Source organism: Primulina huaijiensis, chromosome 2 (assembly GCF_012295235.1).
Source record: "Primulina huaijiensis isolate GDHJ02 chromosome 2, ASM1229523v2, whole genome shotgun sequence".
Lineage (NCBI taxonomy): Eukaryota > Viridiplantae > Streptophyta > Magnoliopsida > Lamiales > Gesneriaceae > Primulina > Primulina huaijiensis.
In genome coordinates, this window is record NC_133307.1 from 4089008 (window position 1) to 4115891 (window position 26884).

The 26884-nt window shown below is 35.3% G+C and overlaps 3 protein-coding genes across 12 annotated transcripts in view; 1 reads left to right on the forward strand and 2 right to left on the reverse strand.

Moving 5' to 3' along the window:
- Positions 1 to 18514, forward strand: part of LOC140964972 (uncharacterized) — a 25632-nt gene extending 7118 nt beyond the window's left edge. The window contains exons 5-14 of one of the 5 annotated variants that reach the window (XM_073425006.1): positions 2649 to 2971; positions 4437 to 4566; positions 10252 to 10380; positions 10471 to 10515; positions 14568 to 14647; positions 16790 to 16886; positions 16973 to 17062; positions 17216 to 17269; positions 17980 to 18045; positions 18132 to 18514. In XM_073425006.1, coding sequence (XP_073281107.1) covers positions 2649 to 2971; positions 4437 to 4566; positions 10252 to 10380; positions 10471 to 10515; positions 14568 to 14647; positions 16790 to 16886; positions 16973 to 17062; positions 17216 to 17269; positions 17980 to 18045; positions 18132 to 18146 — 1029 coding nt within the window. In that variant the 3' untranslated portion in view covers positions 18147 to 18514. Of the gene's footprint in view, positions 1 to 2648; positions 2972 to 4436; positions 4567 to 10251; positions 10381 to 10470; positions 10516 to 14567; positions 14652 to 16789; positions 16887 to 16972; positions 17063 to 17215; positions 17270 to 17979; positions 18048 to 18118 lie in introns of those variants that run through there. The other 4 variants (XM_073424991.1, XM_073425018.1, XR_012172948.1 and 1 more) reach the window with 4 other exon arrangements.
- A 2024-nt stretch (positions 18515 to 20538) lies between these two features.
- On the reverse strand, positions 20539 to 23123 carry LOC140965001 (uncharacterized). Its single transcript, XM_073425030.1, has 3 exons — positions 22640 to 23123; positions 22181 to 22387; positions 20539 to 20800 (listed from the first exon to the last, which is right to left on the reverse strand). The coding sequence occupies exons 1-3, from the start codon at positions 23084 to 23086 to the stop codon at positions 20657 to 20659; spliced, it is 798 nt and encodes a 265-aa protein (XP_073281131.1). The 5' UTR covers positions 23087 to 23123; the 3' UTR covers positions 20539 to 20656.
- A 1210-nt stretch (positions 23124 to 24333) lies between these two features.
- LOC140965010 (methionine aminopeptidase 2B) overlaps positions 24334 to 26884 on the reverse strand; it is an 18746-nt gene continuing 16195 nt past the window's right edge. For all 6 annotated transcript variants that reach the window (XM_073425079.1, XM_073425057.1, XM_073425073.1 and 3 more), the window contains exons 10-12: positions 26045 to 26188; positions 25738 to 25955; positions 24334 to 24566 (exon numbers count right to left, since the gene is read on the reverse strand). In XM_073425079.1, the coding sequence (XP_073281180.1) occupies positions 24456 to 24566; positions 25738 to 25955; positions 26045 to 26188 (473 nt within the window). In that variant the 3' untranslated portion in view covers positions 24334 to 24455. The remainder of the gene's footprint in view (positions 24567 to 25737; positions 25956 to 26044; positions 26189 to 26884) is intronic.

A 26884-nucleotide genomic window follows, 5' to 3' on the forward strand; every position in this document is an offset into this window, starting at 1 on the left:
GTACAAAATTTAAAAAAAAAAAAAAAAAAAAAAAAAAAACAAACCAACAACCAAAGCTTTCGGCTGCTGGGTTCAGAAACCGAGAGAGGATGTTTGAGGGAGGTGGGTGTCGGCTGATGCACAATTAGGTTTAGGGTAAAACATGCTTAAGGGTTAATTATATAAGATAATTTATTAGTTAATGGGCCTAACTTGTTTAATTTAAAGATTTAAAAGATGATTAAGCCTTACAAATTCAAAAGTAGGCCCATTAAGCTCAAACCCACTCCCGAAAGATATTTCGAGTTGGAAAGATTTTGAAAATAATAGCTGAACCATTAAAAAGTCCCCCGATTTGATAAAATTTGCGTATCGTAAAAATTAAAGGTTCTGCGGGTAAAATACCCAAAAATTCCTATTTTTTTGAAAAATCCCCTAAAAATGCTTTAACTTAATTTATAAAAAAATAGATCGTGTAATAAAATAATTTTCCTGAAAATTCTCCGGTCTCCGATCCTCGTTCGAACGTGAAATGCAACTTAAAAATCTTAATGCACGAACTTTTAAAATTTCATGAAACAAATCTTATCGTGCATGAATTATGCCTAAAACGCATAAAAAGTAATTAAACGTACACTAATGAAATAAACATGCTAAATTACCACTTCTTAAATAAGTCTTTATTAACTTATCTCAATACTTCATCTCCAGTCCGGCCTCACTTATTTAACTGAAAAGGTGACAATTAAACTACTACGTAAAATAAATAAATTTAAAGAAAAGAATTTAAATACTCATGCAATAAAAAAAAAATCATTTTAATTTAAAATACTAGAATTATGCATGGCTTATACGTAGTCTAATTTACGGGTTCTACATTAGGAGTGACGGAGGTTTCTCAAAGAAAATATACCTTTGACTTGTTAGGAGAAATAGGCATGTTGGGGTACAAACCGAGTAAGACAACAATTGAGTTGGGGATTCAATGAAAAATGTTTGAAGGGAAACTAGAGCATGCTAGAAGATATCAACTTCTCCTCGGGAAACTTATCTATCTCTCTCATACTCGTCCTGACATTGTTTTTGTAGTGAGCCTAGTGAGTCAATACCTGCACTCTCTTGTCAAGGTTATCTTGATGCATTCTACTGAATCCTGAGATATTTGAAACAAACACCTTGGAGAGGTTTTTTTTTTTTTTTTGCAAAGAATGACGATCGATGGATGAGTATATTTACAGATGCACATTGGGCTGGTTTGATTTCAGGTAGGAAGTCGATATCTGGATACTGAATAGTGATATGGGGAAATCTAGTGGCATGGCATTGGAATAAACAATCTGTTGTTACAAGAAGCAGTGCAGAAGCCAAATATATGCTCATGGCGCATGGAGTTTGTGAACTTATTTGGATTAGGAGAGTATTTAATGAATTGAAGATAGAATGCTAAGATCCTATGCAGCTCTATTGTGACAACAAGTCAACTATCAATATTGCTCACAACCCTGTTCATCATGATAGGACCAAGCATTTGAAGTAGATGAACATTTTATCAAAGAGAAGCTAGATAAATGGATTATCAGTATTAAATTCGTACCCACACCCAATCAACTTGCTGATCCACTCACAAAGGGATTGTCAGAACAAAGTCATGAATTTCTTGTTGGCAAGCTCGGACTCGTCAATATCGCCAAGCTTGAGGGGGAGGCTAGATAAAAAAAAGGATAATTTTAGTACTTTGTCAAAGAATTAGAAATATTATTTGTGATCTGATAGGATAATTTAAATATTTTAAATTAGGTTGGATAATATCTTTTTTGATTTTATGGAATTTTGTTATACCTCTTGTACCCTATAAAAGATGTACTGTGCTCATGAATTAAATATAGAGTTAAATTTTCTCATATTTACACTTTTAAAAATGATAATTTCAATGCTGAATGCTTCTCTTGAGGGATTCATTTGCAATGAGCTGTAGGTTATGTTGTTCTTGAGCTATAATAAGTAAATGACATTTTTGGCAAAACATCACAGTAAGAAGTGTGTTCCATCTTATATAAAAATTTTGCTAATTTCCTAATAATTGTCGGTACCATTATTTCCTCATTGGAAATATCAAATATTTACCGAAACATATGGACAAGAGAATTTAAGAATTCACGGGAATTATAACCAAAATAAATGGACAAGAGGATCGTACATAAGATTAATGGTTGTATCCTTTCACTGGATATGTAGATTCATAGCAGATGAAGGACATGAATGACACAATCCTTATAGAGCTGAGGGTTAGTCCTCAGAGACCAAAGCTATTGCTCTTTACAAGAGAATGTCCTCCACTTGCCCCTAGAAAAATCTAGACTATTAAAGCAAGAAAACTAACATAAAACTATTTGTTTCCAAAATTTCCACCAATTTTTAGCTACATTTGTATTTGAAAGCACTTTCTCAGAATATTATTCCCCAATTTTTAGCTGGAAAACTCTCTTCATCATTTTTTGTGTGCATTCATAGTACTTCCTTTCCATGTTAAATTTACACAAGGTTCATGCGACATTTTCCGACAACCTAGAGTAGAGTGATTGGTTATATGAATCTTTTGTTTTGTATTGTTTCATTGAGTTTTTAAAATATGCTTGATGTTTCGACATTTTAATTTTTCATCGGCGCAGGTTTTTGAAAGAATAAGCCTGAAAAAAGACATAGGTCCGACAGATCAAATTTTAATTTGGCTTAAAGAATTTTCCCTCTCCTTGCAACCAAATTCAAGCGATCAAGTATGTGATGACCATAAAGGAGTTAACAGCATATCGAATAATCTTCCAATCTGGGAGGCAGCACAGAAGGCAGTATCTCGTTATGAAGCGGTTCTTTCGGCAGTTGGGCCTCGTGAGAGGCTCTTGAGGAAATTTTTTATTTTATTGGGCTTAGTGCCATCAAAACCTATGCAAGCATTTGACCTTGATTCCAAGAGTACTTGTGAATCTCATCTTAGGTTTGACTTTATTGACTTTTATTTGATTAAACTTCTGACATGTCTAATTGCATGTTAATTAATAATTTAAAATTTACCAATTGATTAATATGTTTATTGGGGTTGACAGCGCTGGGATACCTATAGTTAGATTTTTATTTTACATTGCTGGAGTGACATAATCAAAGAGAAAATTCTGAAAGGGTTTTCATTAGTTCTTTTTATATCTTCTCATTAACATTTCCCATGGTTATTTCTGCATTCTGGTTATTTAACAGGAGACTTCCCTATCCTAAAGGTTATGGGATTCATAATGTTCCTTGGTTGCTTAAGATTCTCTGTTGGGATGTGTTCTAACTCCAATTCTGTTGCAGACGTATTTTAGTTTAATTAAATACCTATGTGATTACCTTATTAAATAAGCCATTCTAAAGCAGGTTCAGAAGGCATCAAAATTTTTGGCGTCCATAATAAGTTCTTGCGCTGTAATTTCAATAACAGAGAAGAAAAATCCATGCTTCCTTCATAATAGATAGTGTAAGTCTCAATTGAATCCTCATGGAGTGTTTCTCAATTTCCTCTCCTTTCTTTATTCTGATTTCTTTTCTTTAAATAGTCAATCAAGCAACACTGCCATATGAAGTACAACTTTAAAGTTAAAAAATTTAGAGACTGGTCTTGCATCCTTACTTCGCTTTGAATTGAAAGGATTCATTATATGAGCGTGACATTTTAGTATGGACTGACTGACACAATGTTGTTCTTTTGCTCATGCAGTTGACCGAAATAATTGCTAGACAATTCTCCATATTTTCGGTATAGAAATTTTGCTAGTCTCATCCCAAATTTTTTACTGTTTCTAACTGTAGAACTGTGTGCTGGTCTTATTTGTATTATCCAACAGATTCATACATCCGCCATACCTTACAAGCTTCTTCTTGGAAAATTTCTCTTATCTTGGAGATAGCATTTCATAAAGATCAAACCTTTCTACTTTAATAGCAGTCCAAGAAGATGAATTTGTTGGATCAAATTTCCTTCCACCTTCCGAAATTTGGTCAGAAACAACGATTGAACCTGTAACTCTAGCCAAATAACGTGGTCTGCGGTGAGACAGCCATCTTCTTCACATGACCTACTTTGAGACCTTTAAGATGTTGAAAATAAATAGGAGTTCACCGTCAACTTGTAATTTGTGTGCGAAGATTGTGGTTGGTAAGATGACTTTTGGATTTGGTGTTAATTTCTCTATTACATCTTAATGTCTGTGTGGCATCCATAAATTATGCAATGTTTTGTTATGTTTTTGAGTATTAGTTTGAGGCGTAACATAGTCAATTGTAATGTCATGTTCCTATCTGCATCTGCATGTAAGGTACTATGAGAAATTAACGAAGCCGATTATTTTCTCAATTTGGACTGCATGTGGTTTTTTGAAATTTTCATTTCTAGATAATTAACCGTGATGAAATTTGCATTTATACAGTGACAGTTTTTTGCCAAGGATTACACTAAGTGACATATGGAAACCTGCAACACTTAAAAATTGTGGAAATGACATTTGGAAGATGTTAAGGACTTCTGCTTCTATCCTTATCTCAGAGTCTATCCTCCAGGTATTTCATTCATGAATGTCCCATCCTCTTGTCTTTATGATGACAAGTTTCATTAATATTTTCTTAGCATAAACATGTCATCTTTATATTTTTTGACGTCTTTTTTTTTATGTTTGTACTTAAAATATCAGTTTCAAATTCATAGTTCTTTAGATCTGTGATTTATTAATTCAAAAACTGACACCAGAACTTACATTCGCATTCAGTATCATATTTGCAGTTCTGTATAACTAGCATATGATTGACTAGTTTCGATAATATTTTCTTAGCGTAAACATGTCATCTTTATATTTTTGGCGCCTTCTCTTTTTTTATGTTTGTACTTAAAAATATCAGTTCATACCATAGTGTTGATAAGTGTTGATAAAGTTGTTAGGTTGATAAGGTTGTTAGGATAAGTAGAATGCTTTATCTTGTTATTTAAATTAGATTGATATCTTATCATTAGTGGTAGAAATATTTTATATATTCTGCAGTACTTTGAGATTGTAATCTTTTTTCATTATTCAGAAAGTTAGAAACTTTGAATAAAACAAAGAAGGCGTTTATGCCTTACTGATCAACCTGTTCCATCAGCCTTTATGGTATCAGAGCAAAATTAAAGGCTTCAACCGATGGTCAAAATGGCGTATTCTGGGAGCCATGACACATCCAGATCTGAAAATTCCTCCACGATCCCTGGACCGAACACAATTCCTTCCCCTTCTACCCTTGAATCTACATCCCTTCAAATTACGAATCACAAACTAAACGGAAAAAATTTTCTTCAATGGTCTCGTTCCGTTCAATTGGTGATTCGGGGCAAAGGAAGGTTTGGGTATCTTGATGGGTCCATTCCACCACCTTCTACCACTTATCCGACTTATCAAAATTGGGATACTCAAAATTCAATGGTAATGGCGTGGCTTATAAATTCAATGGAAGAAAGTATCAGTGAAAGTGTGAAACATATCTCTTTCATCTCACTGCTAAGGATATTTGGGATGCTGTGACTTTGGCATACTCTGACCTTGAAGACTCCTCTCAAGTATTTGAAATACGTAATCAGATTCGAAACTTGAAACAAGGAGATTGTGTTGTCGCTCAATACTTCAATGCACTCAAAAAATTGTGGCATGAAATGGATCTGTTCACTGTTTGTGAATGGAAAGATCCAGCCGATGGGATCTTGTATCGCAAGATGGTGGCAAAGGAATGAGTTTATGACTTTCTCGTTGGGTTGGATCGAAGTTTGGACGAGGTTCGTGGACGTATTCTAGGGATGAAGGCGTTACCGTCAATCGATGAGGTTTTTGCGGAGGCACGTAGAGAGGAAAACCGAAAGAGGGTGATGCTTCACACATTACCATTTACAGAAAATTCGGCACTCGCCACGCGCGCTCCAAAAAATCTTATCGATCCTCATATGAAGAATGGCAAACCTTGGTGTGAACGTTGTGAAAAACCGTATCATACTATTGAAACTTGCTGGAAAATACATGGTAAACCGGCGAATTGGGTCTCGAACAAATTCAGAAACCGAGAAACAAGGGGGCTTCAAGCTTCAGCCAACCCGGACGTAGATGAAAACCAATCTGCAGCAGGCTTCTCGAAGACGCAAATGGAGCAACTTTGTAAATTATTTTCTGGTGCTACTGGATCTTCCAACTTGGCTGAGAAAGGTACCAAATTCACAGCCCTCAGTGACCTAACTGCAAGATGTGAGACTTGGATCATAGATTCTGGGGCTTCAGATCATATGTCATCCAGTAAGAATTTGTTTTTATCATATCTTCACAGTACGAGTCCCCAAAAGGTTAAAATTGCCGATGGATCGTATACTCCTGTACGTGGTGTAGGAACTGTTTTACTCAGCCATTCGATTATTCTTAAGGATGTTTTGCATGTTCCTAATTTGTCCTGCAATTTGCTGTCCATCAGCAAACTTACAAAGGATTTGAATTGTGCTGTTAATTTCACATCATCTACTTGTATTTTTCAGGACCTGATCTCGGGGAAGAGGATTGGCAGTGCTAATGCAAGCTCTGGCCTCTAGTACTTTCGGGATGAATCTATCGTGAGTCACCATGTTCAAACAGCCGTTGGGAATTCTCCCCTTTCTCGCAAACAATACATATTATTGTTGCATTCCAGATTAGGGCATCCAAATTTCTTGTATTTAAGACATTTATTTCCTAATTTATTTCGAAATAATGATTTGTTTCAATGTGAAATTTGTCAATTGGCAAAACATACACGTGTTCCTTTTCCTCTTCATTCATATAAATCGTCTAAACCGTTTGCTCTAATTCATAGTATTATTTGGGGAGCTTCTCGAGTATCTACTACTTCCAATCGACGATGGTTTATTACTTTTACTGATGATCATATTCGTGTCTGTTGGGTGTATCTTTTACGGGAAAAATCGGAGGTTGAACAAACCTTTCGAAACTTTTATTCCATGATCAAAACGCAATTTAATGCAACTAGCAACATATTGCGTACAGACAATGGAACAGAATTTTTCAACTCCATACTTAACAAATTTTTTTAGTGAGAATGGTCTCGTTCACCAAAGTTCTTGTGTTAATACACCCCAACAGAACGGAATTTCAGAAAGAAAAAATCGTCATTTATTGGAAGTAGCACGAGCTCTCTTATTCACATCACATGTCCCTAAATTTTTTCGGGGGGATGCCATTCTCACAGCATGCTATTTGATAAATAGAATGCCTTCCTGTGTCTTAAAGTTTCAATCTCCTCTTGATCGTCTTCATCAATCATATCCAGAACATAGGTTGTCATCTTCTTTAGACCTCAGAGTGTTTGGCTGCACTGCCTTTGTACATATACATGATCAAAATAGGAGTAAATTAGATCCTCGATCTCATAAATGCATATTTCTAGGATACTCTTCGACCCAAAAGGGTTATCGGTGTTATTCGTTGATACAAAACGATATTTTATTTCTCGGGATGTTACCTTCTTCGAGCCACAAGCATTCTTTCCAAAAGGACAGTCTACCCCTTTCCATAATGAAGAAGAAAAAAATTCAGATCCAGTCCTTCCGAATGCTTGGGAGTATCATTGGAATCTTCCCACTCTTCCTACCCCTTCTCCTCCTCCAAGTCTGTCAACGGCAGGGGGAGAATTACTACAGCCGTTTCCTTTGCACTTCTCACGAAAGAAACATCCAGATACCGTGGTAGAACCAAAGATTCTTGGCAGCCAAGTCTCCAACTCAGAGTTTCGGTCTCTTGATACTATAGATGGTCCGCAGAATATAGATGGTCCGCAGAATGATGCCTCGTGTCTAGACTTAGATGTCCCAATTGCATTACGAAAGGGAACCAGGTCCTGCACTCAATATCCAGTGGCTAATTATGTGGCATATGAACATTTATCAGCTTCGGTTCAGGTACTAATCTCCAATCTATCAAGTGCAAAAGTCCCAACCACAATACAAGAGGTTTGGAACGTTTTCAGATGGAAACAAGCTGTCCTAGAAGAAATGCGGGCACTGGAAATGAATGAAACTTGGGACATTGTTCAAAAACCCAAGGATAAAATCCCTATTGGTTGTAGATGGGTCTTCATGATTAAATACAAGGCTAATGGGTCAGTTGAATGTTACAAAGCAAGATTGGTTGCGAAGATATACACACAAACCTATGGTGTGGATTATCAAGAAACCTTTGCACCAGTTGCAAAGATCAATACAATACGAGTTTTATTATCCTTGGCAACAAACCTAGATTGGCCACTATATCAACTAGATGTAAAGAATGCCTTTTTGAATGGGGATCTAGAAGAAGAGGTATACATGGAACTACCTCCTGGTTTTGATGAAGAAAGGAAGAGTGGTAAAGTTTGCAAGTTAAAAAAGTCTCTGTACGGTCTGAAGCAATCTCCACGAGCCTGGTTTGACAAGCTCACTAAAGTGATTCTAAAACTTGAATTTCTACAGGCTCATACTGATCATACCCTATTTTACAGACACATGATGGAAAAATAACGATTCTCATTGTTTATGTAGATGACATTGTTCTTATTGGAGATGATCTATATGAAATGGAGAGGCTGAAACTGAAACTTGCAGCTGAGTTTGAAATGAAAGATTTGGGAAAGTTGAGGTACTTCCTTGGCATGGAAGTGGCAAGGAGCAAACCTGGAATCTTGGTGTCTCAAAGGAAATATGTGATTGATCTTTTGAATGAAACAGGAATGTAGGATGTAAACCGGTTGACACACCCATGGTTCCAAATCAGAAATTGAGAGAAACAGTGAATGGTTCCCCTGTGGAGAAAAAAAGATATCAACGTCTAGTAGGGAGACTAATTTATCTTGCTCATACTAGACCAGACATAGCTTTTTCAGTGAGTTGTGTAAGCCAGTTTATGCATGCCCCGTCTGAAGATCACATGACAGCCGTTTATCGAATATTAAGGTACCTTAAGGGGACACCAGGAAAGGGAAACAGAAGCAAGAAATGTTGAAATATTCACTGATGCAGATTGGGCCGGATCAGTAAGTGATAGAAGATCCACATCAGGATACTGTTCTTTTGTCTGGGGGAATTTGGTAACTTGGAAGAGTAAAAAACAACCAGTAGTAGCAAGGAGCAGCGCAGAAGCTGAATTAAGATCAGTTGCTCATGGTATGTGTGAAGCCTTATGGGTGAAAATGTTACTTGGAGAACTGAAAATGAATGCAAGTATGCCATTGAAACTATTTTGTGATAACAAGGCTGCAATAAACATCTGTCGCAACCCGGTGCATCATGATCGAACTAAACACGTTGAAGTTGATCGACATTTTATTAAAGAGAAGATCGATGAAAGAACCATCAGCATAACATATATTCCAACTTCGGAACAAACTGCCGATATCCTAACAAAAGGACTTTTTATGCCATTGTTCGAAAAAATGGTTGACAAGCTAGGAATGTATAACTTGTACATTCCAGCTTGAGGAGGAGTGTTGATAAGTGTTGATAAGGTTGTTAGGTTGATAAGGTTGTTAGGATAAGTAAAATGCTTTATCTTGTTATTTAAATCAGATTGATATCTTATCATTAGTGGTAGAAATATTCTATATATTCTGCAGTACTTTGAGATTGTAATCTTTTTTCATTATTCAGAAAGTTAGAAACTTTGAATAAAACAAAGAAGGTGTTTATGCCTTACTGATCAACCTGTTCCATCAGCCTTTACATAGTTCTTTAGATATGTGATTTATTAATTCAAAAACTGACACCAGAACTTACATTCACATTCAGTATCATATTTACAGTTCTGTACGACTAGCATATGATTAATTAACTAGGATCTATTTGGAAGCAACATATGGGTGTGACAGTTTCAAATTGCACAAATTATGTGAATCTAGTTGAAAAGTGAACTCGGTTAAATTTAATCATATATCACGGGCCTGGGAAGATGTGACTACAACTCTTCACATATCATCAAACAGACTATGATTGATTTGGTACAACTATATTTAATGCGTTGTACAAAGCCATGTGTGGATATACATCTGTCAGTCACCAATAAATATTTGGTAAACCAATTGCTATCTATATTTCAAGGAGTTGATGTTGGGAAGAAGTTTGTGCTTATTGAATGACGCTGATTCTTCATGTTGGCATTCTTTTTTTTATATATATAACTGTCAGTTGTGTTTTAAAATTTAAATGTCTTCATCCAGGAGCCTGCATTTCAACAAATAATCTTACTCTATATGGAAGAAATTGTAGACAGAGAAAAAGTAAATCAAGCTGAGGTCCCTTCATTACAGATGAAAATCTATGAGGAAATTCCTATTCCAGATTTGCAAGTAAATGCTTTAGCACTGAAATGCTTATAGCATACTGCTATCCTAATAATTTATGTGAGGAGCATAAATGACATTTTCTTACTTTTGTAGGTTGTTTTTCCTCACAAAAAGCTGTCTTTCCGTATCCTTGACTCGGTAAGCTGAGTATGAATTAGTCTTTTCACTCAGATGTAATGTTTCCATTCCTCACAACAAATTAAGAGCATGAAATACAATTTTTGTTCTGCGATTTGGTCATGAAACTTATCGTGATGGTGTTTTGTGAAACGACCTCGATTTTTTTTTCTAATCATAAATCATAAATTCTAAAATACTAAACTAAATAAAATAACTTAACATAATCAACAATCATAATAATTTAACATATGAAATCTCAAGTGCATAAAATAGATCTTAAATCATCGTCTAACCAAAAACTCCTAAATCAACCTTTAAAAAGATCAACTAACAATAAAATAAAGCATAAGAATATCTCTAATAAAATCATTAACAAAATCTTTAAATCTTTAATATAACAAGCTAGTGCGGAAACATAAAGTTCCTCGGGTGTGTACTGCTGCACTCGATCCACTCAATCGTCATCGCCTCCCATAAATCATCAAATCATGTATCATACAAACCTAGTGATTCTAAAGACTCAGCACGTTCTAAACATGGATAGCAAATAATACGTATACAATCACATGCATTAAAAATCATATTTTTATTTAAAATAGCTTTTGAATATAAATAAACAATTAAAATCATTTAAGCATAATTAAATCATAAATCGTAAAAATCATTTTAAAATAACTTTAAGCATAAATAAATCCTTTAAAAATCATTTAAAAATAGCTTTAATCATCATCATTAATCATATATCATAAAATCATTTTAATCATAAGCTTTCAATCATATATCATTTTGGGTGAAGTTTGATCCTTGAAAGTGACTAGCTTTTATCCTCGGTCGACTGATCAGTCTTCAACTCCACATGGCCCATGGGGGTGTGCACTAGGCTCCACCATGGAAATACGATCGTCGGGGCTCCCTCGGGGGTCTTCTCCCATAAACGGGCTCCCTTTGAGGCCTTTTCTCATAAAAGAGCTCCCTCTAGGGCCTTTTCCCCTCACGACATCCCCACAAAATTGTAAGTTCACCGTTCTCACATAAACGGATCCCCCACAAATCATATATCATATGTCACAGTCAATTCACATCCCTGAAAATATTTTTCTTTTTCTTTAAAAATCATAAAATAGCATACTTTCCAAAAATAGCATCTTACACAATAAAAATTGCACAGTTTTACCATAAATCATAAAAATACATATTATCATCAAAATCATCATTTTATATCATAAAATATTATTTTACAAGCATTATGATCCTTCGTGATGCTGCCAAGCGTTTTCGCATTTTCTTAAGTGTAAAATTACCATTTTGTCCCTGTACGTAAAAATTCTCGAATTTATCTTTTTCTCACTTTTAATGACATGGGATTATTCTAAATAATTATTTAAGCTTAATTATAATTTTCCATAATTTTATGAAGCTTAAACCTAGGCTTTTAAATTAATTCTTTAATTAACGTTTCGTGTGGCGATTAAATCTCGGATAAATCCAAAACTCCATATTTTGATCCCAAATTTTAAACATAACATTTTATTATTTATTCTATCATTCCAAATCATGAGCCACCCCTGTGGACCCGTGGTTCGAAATTTCTTCCTTAAATTTTCGAATTTGACCCCTTATCGAACCACCCGAGCTATCTCCCAATTTACTCGAGCCACGCCCGAGCCACCTCGAGCCAAACCCAAGCGAACCCAACTAGGCACCCTACTAACCAAGCCCAGCCCAAAGAACCAGCCTCTAAGTCGCTCAAACTCACCTGAAACTTGGCCCCAAACCTGCATGTGTTTGTGCGTGAGTCTCCCATGAACAATAGGACTCCTACCTAGTCTAGGACTCTTCCAGCCCTTAACCACTTGACCCCTCATGACCCTAGCCATCCCTGGACCACGCCCAGCCCCAGCCCAGCCCAGCCCCGCCCCTGGAACCCAAGCACGAGCCACCAACACAGCAGCAGCCGCGGGCCTCCTCTCCAAACGCACTGGAATCTCCTTCTCGTGTGGGACTCTTCGCCTGAGCCACCACCGAGTCCGAGCCTAACTGACCCTCCCTGGACCATCCTAAGGTACCGACCGGACCCAGCCTAAGCCCAGTCCAGGCCCTTGAACCCCTGCAGCGAACCACCTGAAAGCGAGAACAAGCTGCGCGCCTTTTTGGTTACTCACGTTTTCTTGAGCCAGCGGCCAACCCAACCGCACCAGCCCCTGGCCCGACCTCTGCCCATCACCCTAGGACCCTGAAGGACCTACCTAGCCCGCCCAAGCCCCAGCAGCGAGCCCCCATGGCCGCTGCTGCACCTACACGAGCGTGGGGGAGAGTCCCTCTTCACATGGACTCTTCCCCAGCCCAAAGCTCGAACCCTAGCCGGTCTAGGACCCAACCCAGCCCTAGACCGAGACCACCCTGACCCTGACCCTGACCCTGACCCAGCCCTGGACGAGCCCCCTTGCCCCCATGCAAACCAGCGAGCCCTTGAATATTGCACAAACCATAAAGCCTACGGTTCTTTCTTTTTTTTCTTTCACGGTTGTTCCAGCTTTTTCCTCTACAATTTTTATTATGTTTTGCCCATATTTCAATCATATTTTATCATGTTTTGGCAGCGTACTCGTTGGATTTGAAAACGTTTTTCATAAAAGCGTAAAATCGTAAAAACGTTGAAAATCCGTATCGTACCGTAAAATAATCGAACCCAATATTTTTCATGCATAATCAATTAAATCAAGCATATTATGATTTGTATGATGTTTTAAAAGAGTTTAGGAACGTGCCTTTGCGTTTATAACGCTCGAATTTTCAATCGTCGGCGAAGAAGGACGAACGGGCGACGAAGAACACAAGCTTTCCTTCTCCTTATTTTTTTCGAAATTATGAATTGTGTGTGTGGTGTATTTCGGCTGTTTGGTGGCTGATTATGGTGTTTTTGAAAGCTTGGTAACTTATTTATAATTAAATTAACATGCTATGGGCTTTGGTTTTTGGCCCAATAACACTTATTTAATTAAATGATAAAAGTTTATAAATAAGTTTCCCAAAAATAATATTTTTGATATTTTAAAACTCCTTGTTTGCCCAAAACCGGCTTCCCGAGAAAAATCGAGCTCGACTCGTAAAATAATTCGAACTCCAATATTTTTATGAAAATTAAATCATTTTTAATCATATTAGGAAGCCTTGCAATTATTTAATGAAAAATAATTATTCTTGTCTTGGTCGTCCCCGGTCTCCTTTCTCCTGCCTATTATTGAATATTCGGGTAAAATCTTTAATTTCATGTAATCATGTGATATTATCATTTAATTATGTAATCATGCATTTAATCATATAATAAATATAATGCAAGCATTTAAAAGCAATTAAATAAAACAATTAAGCAATTAAAATAATTTGCATGCATGCGGTTTACGTAGGTTGATTTTTCGAACGTTACATTTTGTCCTTGAGTCATGCTGCACATTGTGTGCACATTTATGTTGCTGGTCCTTTTGGGTAGGGCTATTATTTATTATGCTTGTTGTGCTGTTATTACTCCTTGGTCCTTGCTAACATGTTACTTTTCAACTCATAGAAAATAAATAAATTTCGAAGGTGAAAAAGTTTGTGAAACACATACAGATAATGATTGGGAGATCTGGAGAGTATTCACTCATAAAACATCATTCATTGATGTTTTCATTTGAAGAATTTGAGAGTATCTTTCTTATGAAACGGTGCAAGGAAGTTTTGGATGTTCATAATATTTTGGATCATTATCCTGTTTTGACTTTACAGAATTATGACTTTCCAGAGCCATCGAAATGGAAAAAATTGTGATGATCTGATGATTGTAAAAGTGTTTGATGATTGTAAAAGTGTATTTTTATAAGAATAACTAGAACATATCAAGAATCTCTTCTCAGAGACAGCTTGTGAATGACATTACTTTATTATTTACGGGATAAATTAAGCTAGCCAAGTTTCCGATCATGGTGACTTTGTGGTTTTTCTGTCTTGGAACTGTATTTCTGATTTTCATTATATTGTCGTGTATTTGGAGATGTTTATACATTATAATAAGATAATGTCATTTCCAGGTGCGTCTGGATGCTGCGACAATATTGGGACTTTTGGCATACTTCTTAAGTTACAAATTTGAGGACATTTTATCTTCCCCGTGGGTAACTGATTCTTTTACGATTGCTGCTGTAGTTTTGCTTCAGGCTTTGTTTTGAAGTTGAGTTCATGGCGTTCTGTACATGTATATTTTTTGGTTCCTGGTCTCTCACTTGTGCAGTTTAGAAGTGCAACACTCATATAGTCATCGTGAACATAATATGCTGGTGATATGTCTCAAACAATTAGCTCTAAGCTTTCGGCTTCAAGAATCACAACCGTTGGATGAATCTGAGGTTGAGCATTGATTGCTCCAACTAGCTTACAAAATACTTGGACAAACTATGCTGATGATAAATCTCAACTGATTAGAAAAAATTCAAATCCAATGACAACCCGAATTCCTAGTGAAGTTTATCTCATGTTGGTCATCTTAGATGAGGTTTCAGGAACATGGAGTTGGTGCGAGGCCTGGTTGGTGGGACCTTTTCAAGTGAAGACTTGAGTTTGTAATGATTTTGGTTGTTAAAAAGTTGAGGGAGCTGAGAATACATATTCAAGATCATGAGGGAGAGAGGGAGACCTCATATTGTAGTGATTTGTTGTTGAAAATCCATCAATCAACATTTTTTCCTATCTGGTTGCAGTCTTGGAGATATTATAGGATATTTTCCTTTGTATTTTTAGGTAGTAAATATTGCAAATAGGGGAATAGAAATCTGACAAATATTTAACCTTAATTTGTTATCTTTTATATTGTAATTGCGCTCACTATAGGAGTCCCTTGAACTCATTCATAAAAAGATGAGTATTTTTTCTCCTTATATATTTTTCAAAAGTTGTCAATATGAAATTTTGGGAATTGGCATTAGAGAGGAAGATAGGCTGTAGGCTGCTTTTTGCTCAGCAGCATGTTTGCAGTGTAAGTGGATACAGCTTCAGCACACTGCCTGTTTGTTGATGTTACCTGCTCTTATTTATTTGAGCTTTTTCTTCATACATTACAAGTCCTTTCTGTGCGAAACTTTGAGTTAAAGATTCCTGGCTTTCTTCTTCACAAACTCTAGCTGTTTTGGCAGTAGTCACTAATCCCTCGAAAGATTGAAACAGCGGTATCAATGCTGTCCTTTTAAATTTCATAAAGTGAAGGTTTTTTAAGAAAATACTTTTTTCCTTGAGAGGTCGTAAGATTACTCCTTTCATGCTGAAATTTAAAACCAGTGGGTCTGTTATGTAGAAACTATCTTCACATGCTTCACATGCAAAATGCATAGGTGGGCCTGAACCTGTGATATGATTTTTGGACATGAAAATGAAAGGAGCCTTTCTATTGAAGATAAGAATTACAACAGCTGTATGCAAAAAGTGTGGAGGCAGTAGAAACATTGTAGTTACATACTGAAACGGAGCCAACCCCTCCACCCGCAGGACCATCCACACCGCAAACAGCTAGGTGGTGGGGATCTCCTAGAATCTCACGATAAGCATGTTATCTGAGATTGTTCTTTCTGAGGACAAGTTACCATCTGTCTATTATTGTGTTTGAGACATTCACTTGAGAGGCTACAGTAACAAAGTGGTTGTTGAGGCTGGAAAAAAGTTGTTGAGATTAAAAGTTTAATGAACAAGAATAATTTATAAGAGATTTGTAGGACCGAGCGATTGTCGTTTTACCAAAAGCTATAGTTGGTAGTATAGGTGCAACTCAGATCTTTTAAATCGTACAGTAGCACAAATGTCACGTTTCGATTGTTCACCCTGCAAGGGCAATTATTGCACCGCAATACCACTTAGTTTGGGTGAGGAAGGCGCTGTAATTGTTTGAAATTATTTGTTTTCCTCTTGCTCTTACTGCCAGCAGTTTTCCATTCTTTACTGTCGTGTACGTCATCGAACTTTTCCATTCTTTGTTGTTGCATACGGCGTCAAACTCTTACAATGGTTATCATAACCATAATGGTACACTTGGTACATTGACTACATTCTTTTGAATGTAATTTTTCCTCTATTACCTGATTCTGGTTCATAGATAGTGGATTTTCTGTGCTTTTTTCCCCATTTTTTCATTTGATAGTTATGCTTGTTTCTCACTGGGTTGAAATCAATAGTTCCTGTCAATTCCTCGTTATTTACAATAGTAGCTCTGATTGTTATTATGATGTTTAAAGATTGGAAGTTGTTTGTATTTACGTGGTTTCTGCAGATCCGCGCTACTGTTAGATGTAATTGCAGCCAGCGCCCTTGTAATATATGTGACTCGTGTACTTTTGGGCTATAAACAAACAAGAGATAGATATCATGTAAGATGGATGCATTTTTTGTGGGTGTTGTTTTTCATAAGAAATTGATTCTTTGTTGAAGACACCTGTTTAATGCTTTATTTCAGCTTCTGGTCAACAGGACGCTCTACGAGAAAACAGCTGCCAGTGGTTTTGGTTGCATTCATTTTCTTCTTGATGCTTCTGAACAGCAGCAGGCAAGAAATCTTGATTGTAATCTAATAATCGTGTGTGTTGATTACTCGTCTTCTTATACTCCAACACTCTATGCCAGTTGTCTTTCCAGAAGTTTAGGCCAAAAAAATAAATAAGAGGGCTTCTCATTCTTTTTCCTTTTTGGCACGATGCAGTACAAAGAAGCAATTTTGGTATATGCGATCCTGTTGAAGATGGAGGGAGGCCAGGTTGGGTTTATATTTGTTATTTTCTGTCTCTGGTAATTTGGTTCATCGGGCTTTTACTGAGGAAGTATCTTGGTAGGCCACAGCTTGAAGATTGATTGTGTATGCTGAAATTTTATTAAAAGCGGAACAATTTTTAATTTGCATGGTAAAAAGTTTACAGGGTTTTCACGCAAGATCTTTCTTTATTCACCGTTCTTTATTACTGTGGAGTTCCTTTTTTGTCTGATAAAATTTTGGTAATTTTAGTCTAAAACTTTTATAATTTATATAGTATTGAAGAAATCATGAAATCATAGGACTACGAAAACATTCAACTAACATGGATTAGAAATTTATGTGAAACGTTCTAAAATTTTTCTTACTAAGCTTCCGGATAGATGCTATTTCCGTACTGCGGCCGAAGGTTTGCTGTTTCTCACTTAAGGTCCTATACGAATTGGGCCAGTTTGGTGGTTTGGCCCAGCACGCAAATAGATGAATAGTTTTGTATGCTCAATCACCCAATGTTTTATACTTTGTTTCTCTCTATCTTCTTCTTGAGGCATGAGGTTCCTTGAACTACCTCAGCATGTATAATTAAATCTAATTGATAAATATGTGATATCGTGTGTTATTAACATACTCAAAGTGGAAAATAACTTCTGGTGGACAGAGTGTAAGTTCCTCCTATTTTTGAGTGCCTAAATCTTCAAGAACGGGTTTGATTGCAGGTGACTGCCATGAGAGCTGTAGGAGATGAATGTGAGAGGTTTATTTACAATGTTTTCCGTGAAAAGGTAATCTAAAGGGGGATAGGTTTATCATATGCCTTTTATTTTTCCTCTAGAAAACGATATACTATTTATGCAGGTTGAAATGCCAGTCGAAAAATCGATAGACACATTGGTGAGGTTGGGGCTTGTTACACGGGAGACTGTCGATGGGCAAATAAGAGTGCAGGCTGTTCCCTGTAGCAGAGCACATGCAATTCTTCAGAAACGTTGGAGTAGTTTAATTGGCGTGATTGATTACTGATGCATAATATTCAAGCTTTAGATATAGACAGACAGTTTCTATGTTTGTTTATCAATTATGATTATTGTAAATAAATCAATTCACTGAAGGTCGGGTATCTGTAGAATAAACAAGTTGTAGAGGTCGACATATTTTGCCAACTTTTGAAAGTGTGTGATTTCTCTATAATTTTGAAGTAAATTATTTATGTTTTTTCGATGTTCACTTGCATGTTTTTTGGGGCCTAGATCCCTTGATTTTTGAAACTAAATGAGCTCCAAACTATTTGGGAGTTGAGTCAAACTATTGTTTTGCTGAGAAGACACTGACCCAAAACTTTGATCAAGGGAATCGGGTCTTTTCACTTTTGCCAGATATTGTTACTAAAGAAAATATTAATGTGTCGTATTGGAATAGGTCCCCTTTGCTGCAGCAGGCCTCCATTGAATACTTGGTTCTTTTATTTCCAGAAAGTGGTGGTTCGTGAGGTATTAACAAATGGACAGATCACGCGACGAGTAAATGTGAGGGTCCTTACTATGCTTAATTATCGCGCAATTGTATTATATATATTATATTATTAATTTTAAGACATTTAGAGTAACTAATTTTTGGTGTTATTTTCTGTTTTAATAATTATATATATTAATAAAATGTTAAAACTTTAATGTAAGTTATATGTAGCTTAGCGGATAGTTTTTACTTTCTAATTATCAAGTTGCTGATTTAATTCTTACTTGATGTTTTTTCTCCTTTTTTTTTTATTTATTTTTTTAATTCATATATCAAAATTACAGTGCGGTCTTTTACTGTTTTTTATAATTATATTTTGATCTTCATCTAAATATAAATCAAATGGATTATAAAAATATTGTATATGCATGCAACGCGTGTATCGACACTAGTATTAGTTATGCATCCAAGACTTAATAATAAGATTTCGACGCATGGCCTCAAATTTTAAGCATGACATCGTCGTATTATCATACTCATAATAAAAAACTCATAGTTAAAATCAAAGTTCTAAAAACGCACAATGTGATGAAACATCATGATAAAACATCAAGATTTACAAGATTAATTGTGAAAAAATGTTTTTAGTTTTTTTTATATTTTCAATTATCACTTAATTAATAGATTAAATAATACATAAAGATACAAATATTAATAATAAATGTATATTTTTTCAAGTTATCAAACACACAAGTCTTAAAATCATAATTTATTTTTTTGCATTTAACGATTTTTTTGTTGTAAAATTTTATATCATTATAAATTTATTATTTAAAATAAATTAAATTTTATATAATCATTTTTTGTTTTTCATGCTTTTTTCGCACTTTCTACATGTTTAATATGGTCAATCATAGAGTTGACGCTTTTGCCCAAAACGAAGCTTTTTTCTCACACTTCATGATTAATATGGCTTAATAGATGCTTTTTAGAACACTTACTAACATATTATGTATTGACAAAAACTTTTGTGAGACGGTCGCACAAGTCAATTTTGTATGACACATCTCTATTTGGATCATCCATTAAAAATATTATTTTTTATGTCAAAATATTACTTATTATTGTAAATATGAGCATGAACCGATTCACAGATAAATATCCATGATATCGTCTCACAAAAGACATACCAATATGCATAATAGATAGTCAACAACACGTGTTTCACATATAAATACGCGAATACATCTAAAGTTTATAATGACTTTGTTGTCCTACATTCGGTGTTCTAAACAATATTAAAATACGATTCGCCGAAACGTGGACATGGATTCTATATGAACCAATGGATCGTGACAAGTTCGACCTATCCCGAAAAATTGTCGGCGTAAGAAAAAACTTCACTTCAAACATAAACGGCAAAAAAAATTTGACCATATTAAGCATATAAAAAACGTAAAAAAGCGCTAAAAAGAACAATTTTTTAGATAAAATTTTAAGTTATTTTTTAAATAAATTTTAACTTTTGAATTTTATTTTAAGTAATAAATATTTACTTATGTAAAAATTCCACACCCCAAAAAACCCCAAGGGTATCGAAATATTTGTTTCGAAATTCGAACCCTTGCATTCCTTGTGTCCAAGAGACGACGCTTGACCCAACAACAATTGACAAATTTTATCCAGCAAGACAACAAGCTACCATAGAAAAATTTGGTTTCAACCCTTTTCTAGTCAATGCAATATGACATGAATTGTCCATTAATGCTTTGTTTCATTGTATGGAACATTATTCATCATCCCTACCAACAATTCACCGTAAATTTACCAACAAATTCAATACAAAGGATCACTAATGAAATACAGCAATGCAGAAAAATATCTCTTTAGTGTCAAAACATAAAGGTAAAATTAAACAACAGTATGCATTAAACATTTTTATTATGATATTTTTGCGTTCCTCAGCGACTCAGAGATTATTACACCTGCTGATGTTCTCATGTGGTCCAGGCCAAGCATAGCAATACAAGAGTCGTCGGTCCTTAGGTGCGGTTGGACTAGTTCCCAAATCTTTTTCTTCTGAACCTGCACAGTATCGGATAGCCAAGTTGCAAGTCTATTAGAGGTAAAAGGCCATCAGACAGGTCGAGAGCTAGAGTAGTTGAGGTAAAAGATGATAGAAAGAATTCTAAAAATTTGATGAGTACTGTACGAAAGTAGCCATGACCGTAATTCCTTTGAATCGTGAACCAAAATTAAAAACATCTCCCAAAATTAAAAACTGAAAAAAAAATTCAAAACACCCAGGATTTAGTGTAGGATTCCAATCCAAACAATTAAGAAACTGGAAAATGGTTTAAACTGCTTCATGAAATTGGTCTTAAAAGATATGACAATCAAAAATAAGAAAACAAGTGTTTGATTCCCTTTTCCCTTTCCTTCCCAGTCGATGGCTCGAGAATATCATCTCTCTTGGTCGACAGGCACTTCAATCGCACCACACTATGCTCTTTCTACTACAAATATACATCAGGAGATTGATTATAATGGCTTCCCTAAAGTTACTATATACTGTACTCCAATCACACGATGATGTAAATTTCTTTCAAGAACTTCCCAAGACCTTCCAAGGTTTAATGACCTTTAGTCAACAAAAGTTCTAGAGCATGCACCTGAGATTATTTTGTTCACATGAACAAGCAGCATGGACCAATTTTTGGATAGCTTCAAGATCACAAAAAACCAAGTATATTTCTAACATCTGCTGTAACACTCTAAAAATCACATAAACAGCATTATAATCAAGTTATACAATCCCCAGCACTTGGTTTAGTAACACTAATGAATGCTAGATAACTATTATTCCGATGGCTTTATCACACTGATAGATAGGGCTTTTCTGATCTTGTTCACTTCTACTCCTAGTCATTCTAGCAATATGCAGTTCACAGGTAAGTGATTGTATCCATTGGAAACTATAATTAAAACACTATCATTTATGTCGCATATCATCCCCACTACACGCAATATGCTTCAGGCACTTAAAATTTACTAAGAGTAGCACTTATCAAAGAAATCAGAGCAAAATACATGAGGAAACGTTTACATCCTGATTCAAGATTTCATCCTGGTGAATTCAGAACCTCAGTTGTATACTAATAAGTTTGATCACACAGGAAAATTAGAACTTCATTTTCTAGGTTGTATTGGAGAAGTAATGACACGGAAACAGAATAAAATTGTGCTCTTTTTATGGTTTGGCCAAAATCCAAATAGAAGAAACAAATGCAGGGGTCCATTCAAAAACGTTTTAACTGTTTTTTTTCATGAAGTATTCTCATGAGTCCTTCAAAGTTCAAATACCCTTTATGCACTAAATAATATCTCACACATGAAAGTGTTGACATCATTTTGATTTCATAAATGTAATATAAATCAATCACGAATCTTAACAGGAGAATTTACCTGGTTTGGTGTTGCAATATCAGGTAGGCTATCTTTGTCATCTTCAGAACCAAACCACACTCTTTCACCAGGTACAGCAGCTTCAGGTGGCACAAGAAGCTCAACCTTCTCATGTGCTTCATCAGAGGCCGCCATCAACATCCCGGATGATTTCACGCCACGCATATTTCTAGGCTTTAGATTAGCAAGAACTATCACATTCCTGTCCTGTACAGACAAATGGTAAAGGGAAACAAATGGGCATAAAACACAAGGCTCTGTAAAATTCGGTCCCTTCGGTCAAGTATATTTCTTCAGCCTAGGAACACAAGAAAGAGACGATAACAAACAGAATTGAGGCGTGCGGACCCCGCAAGTCAATCGGGCAAGAAATCAAACAAGATCGAATCAAACCAAGTGATTACGAATAAGAAAGGAAGAATAAAAAATGCAAAATAAAGGTAATATGGATATTATGACCTGGAGAAGGTTAATGGGAATGTAATTGACTAGGCCGCTGCATATGGTCCTGGGTTCTGGTTCGCCCACATCCACCTCCTCCACATAGAGGGAATCGGCCTCTTCATGCCGCCATACCTTAACGATCCTCCCAACCCGTATGTCCAACGTGTTGCACGCTTCCTTTATAATGCTCTTCGAATCATTGGAAGCATCCCCCTCATTCCCCGCTGATTCCAATGTTGTCGTCGCGGCTCCTGTTGGTTTAGCGTTATCCTGGGCCTGCTCAGTGCAGTAGCATTGCGTTCTTCTTCTTCTTGAGGATGATGAAGACATGATTCTGCTGCCGTTGCTGGTGACGGTGGAAACGGAGAAGGAGAGGCGGCCATGGGAATTAGTCTTGATCAAGAGATGCAGGCGGCAAGAGCGAAGAAAGGATTGAGTAGCAGCACTAACAGCTGCCGCCATGACCACTCACTCTTCAGACTCCTCGCAATCCCATTTATTTAAGAACATTAATTATATGCCAAATTCTCAATTTACCTTTCCAGTGATATATAGGAAAATAGATTTAATCAATTTATTTTTAAAAAAAGTTTTAAGTATATTTGAAATATATCATAATTTTTTTTTTAAAAAAAGATGATTAGAGTTAGATAATAATATCTTAATTCTATTTTAACGCAAATTCTAAACTGAAATAATATAATTTCTGCACCAAATTCAACGTTCAACTCCAACCATTCACTTCAAATCTTACACTAATATTCTCGGAATATTCATTTTATTATATAAATAAATAAATAAATAAATATATATATATATATATATATAAATTCTTATTTTTTATATAATATTTTTTTTATAAATTAACAATATAATTATAATAATGTTTATATTATATAATCAAAATGATATTATTAATAAAGGCAAATAACAATATTTAAGTTTAATATTTAATTATTATATATTATTTGTATTATATAGAATACAAAGTAATACACGAAATATTTCGTAGTGCGCATTAAGCATTTCTATCTTTTATCTTTTTATATCGACCAAAATTTTTTTGAAATTTGATATGATAATTGACAACCATTTAAAAATCATGAAATCAAACATGAATGAATTCACACGCGATCGAGAAATCAATCTGTCTCATCCATCAACTGTTGTGCTTCGGAGAAGGAATGAGAGTCTAAGAGAAGAATTAGCCAATGCGTCTGTCACTGCATTGATCTCAAGAATATGCATGTCTATGGAAACTAGATTGAATTGGTGTAATGATATTATAACAAAGCTCTCAGCTAGTACTACTCGCAACCCTCAGAGAATTAGCAGTGTTTTGGTTCGATAATTTGCACACTTTTCATTGTTGGTCATGTTGTAGGTCAATTCTCGATTTTATTTCATTAACTTAAACTTGTTTTTCAAATTTAATCCATTTTCAACCGAGTATTGATAAGACATCGAACACGTCAACAATATTCAACACCACATCAACGTCATGTCAGCGATTCCCGGTCTCATCTCAACATTTAGAAAAGACTAAAATTAAAAAAAAATTGACAAATTAGACTATAAGTTGATTGATAACATAACCAAAATTAGATCAAATATATGATTAGAGATTAAAAATGTTATTCTTATAATTGGACTCCATTTTATCATTCGGAGGCAAACTTGCTAAAAATCCTATTAGGGCATACACAATATGATTATTACTAAAAGGGAGCATAAATATCTGCATGACTCGGAGGTTTTCGTTGCATTTTAACAATTTTCGAAATTTAGAATTTAGTTTTAAACATTTTTCACAACTCAATAGTCTTCAAGATCAATAGTCTTCACCTCTCGATACAACTTCTTTGCAAGTAGGACGAAGTAAAATTGTGTGCTCGAACTGAGCCACATAACTCCCCTTACTGTCGCAGAGAGGAGGGCACGGCTGTCAAAGTCGCAATATAATACACATTTAATAATTCAGTTTGATAAACCAATTATGGTGGAAGCTAGATCACTAAATGTATGCAAAAAAAACTCAATAATCATCAAAGGTTGCAGTAATCGCAATCAAACATCTATCTGACAAAGTTCAACTCTACTAAGCACGATAATGAAGCTACCACGATGAAATTCAAGAAAGTGTAAGGAATGGGAAGAATAATTTTGGTTTGTTTCACAATTGAAGATGTGATTTACCATTCATCTGAGTCGTGATTACGAGACCATACACTTCATCTCTATACTACCATCCCACCAATACAACTAATATTTTACACCTTGTGTCTGATATTCTCTCTTGGAGAGACCATATTAGCAAAACCGAATCCATCACACAAACAAGTACTGTGGTTTGATTGTCTTCCATCTTTTAATAGCTGCAATATCAGAACTTCATATACGTGGAGAGCTATTGGCCATTACATATTTTCCGTATCCCAACATTGTAAGTTGGCGAACACATACCTACACCCAAGATGAATACTAATCGTTCTATGGTTATTCTATACTTTAGAATGGCCCATTTGGTAACTTTGTCCAGCATTCCTCGATATTTAAAATTGCTGATAAGCTCATGCCAACTGATAGCTTCTTATTTTAGCAAGATAGTTCTCAATCAGGTGTTACAAGAAAATTTAGATCACATCGAGCTTGAGCGCAAGTTCAAGGCTAGAATCACTACATTATTAATGGCATGATAACATCATAATAACTGAGACTACCTATTACAAATTTGTCTCCTAGTTTTGATAATTCAGCTGGAGTATTGCTTTAATTTTTATAGTTTTTCTATTGATCNTTTTTGTTTTTTTTTTTTTTTTTTTTGGTCATAAACATTTATTTTAACCCAAAGGGTTTATGGGGAGAGGCTCAGGTTTGAGCTAGCCAAGACTCCACTTGTGCGTAATAATAGTTGTAAAACCAACCTTGAGATTTATGGGAAAAAATACTTGTGAAAATTAGACCTTGGGAGCAAAATCATTTCAATTTATGCAATATGTAACTGTAGATCAAGCCCAAGCTTGCATATTTTTCAGCTTAAATTTTCCAACGTAGAAATAAATGCAGCTAAAAAATGTTCGTAGAGTGTAAGTTTCTTAAACAACAATTCGTACCTGAATAATACCAACATCACACAAATTCTTCAGTGCCATCAAATACTTAGTTTCCCCAAGGCGGTCTAGATAACGCCTGCAAAAAGCCAATGTAGAGAAATTTTTATTAATTGTTGCCAACAACTGCTTTGCTCTGGGCAACCGCAGAGGAATATGGCCAACGTCAAAATTCTTCATGTAATGGCTGCATTCTAGATCTTCTCTGACATATCCTTTCCCTGCATGAAAAGAGGAGAAACATAAAGCTTTTTGTATCCAGCATTACTAATTCAACAGTTTCTATTTCAACGTAAACAGAATATGTCACCTGTAGATCCAAAAGTCTCAATTGCATAAAATTCACCCTCTTCCATTTTTGTTTGCTCCCCTCCTTTAACTATAGGAACAGATTTCCCAGCATGGATTTGATAACTCCCGATACTATGCCCATTCAAATTTCGAATACTTTTTACTGCCAAAACAGCCAAACCATCCAGAGCAATCGTATAACTTCAAAACGTAGTAAAGCAACTCGAAGTAAAAGCTACAAAATAACAAGATATGGAAATCTGACATATTTAATATTATTTAGCAATTAATTTATATTGATCAAATCATGTTTGATTGCTTGATTAACTAGACTACTTCAATCTCTCGAGCTAAATAGATATAGATAAAGCGGCTTGAATTTAGAAGTTGAAATAAAATTTCTACTGATCCATGAACATCTAGAAACAGAATAATCCAGCAATTTTTATAATCCACGGTCAACCTGTCAAGTGAAGTGAATTTTCAATAATTCCTTCAAAACAGAATTTCCAAGACCAATTTCAAATTCCAGGTGGCCTGGAACTTTTTATATCTAGGCGAGAGAGAGAGAGAGAGAGAGAGAATGCAGTCCAGCAATCAACCTGGCTGTAATTTGCCATAATGTGGTAATTGACATGGTGACATACTTACTAGAGCAACAAATTATAATATTCATAAATTAGGAGTACGCTTCAAATTCTGCCTTTAGAAGTTTAAAGAGTATGTGTGCTTTATTCTGTGTCCAGTACTTGTCCTCTGAAGAAAGAAAATGCAACAAAAATAACTCCAATATATATATATATACATATATACATATATATATATATATATAGACATATATATATATCTATGTGTATAT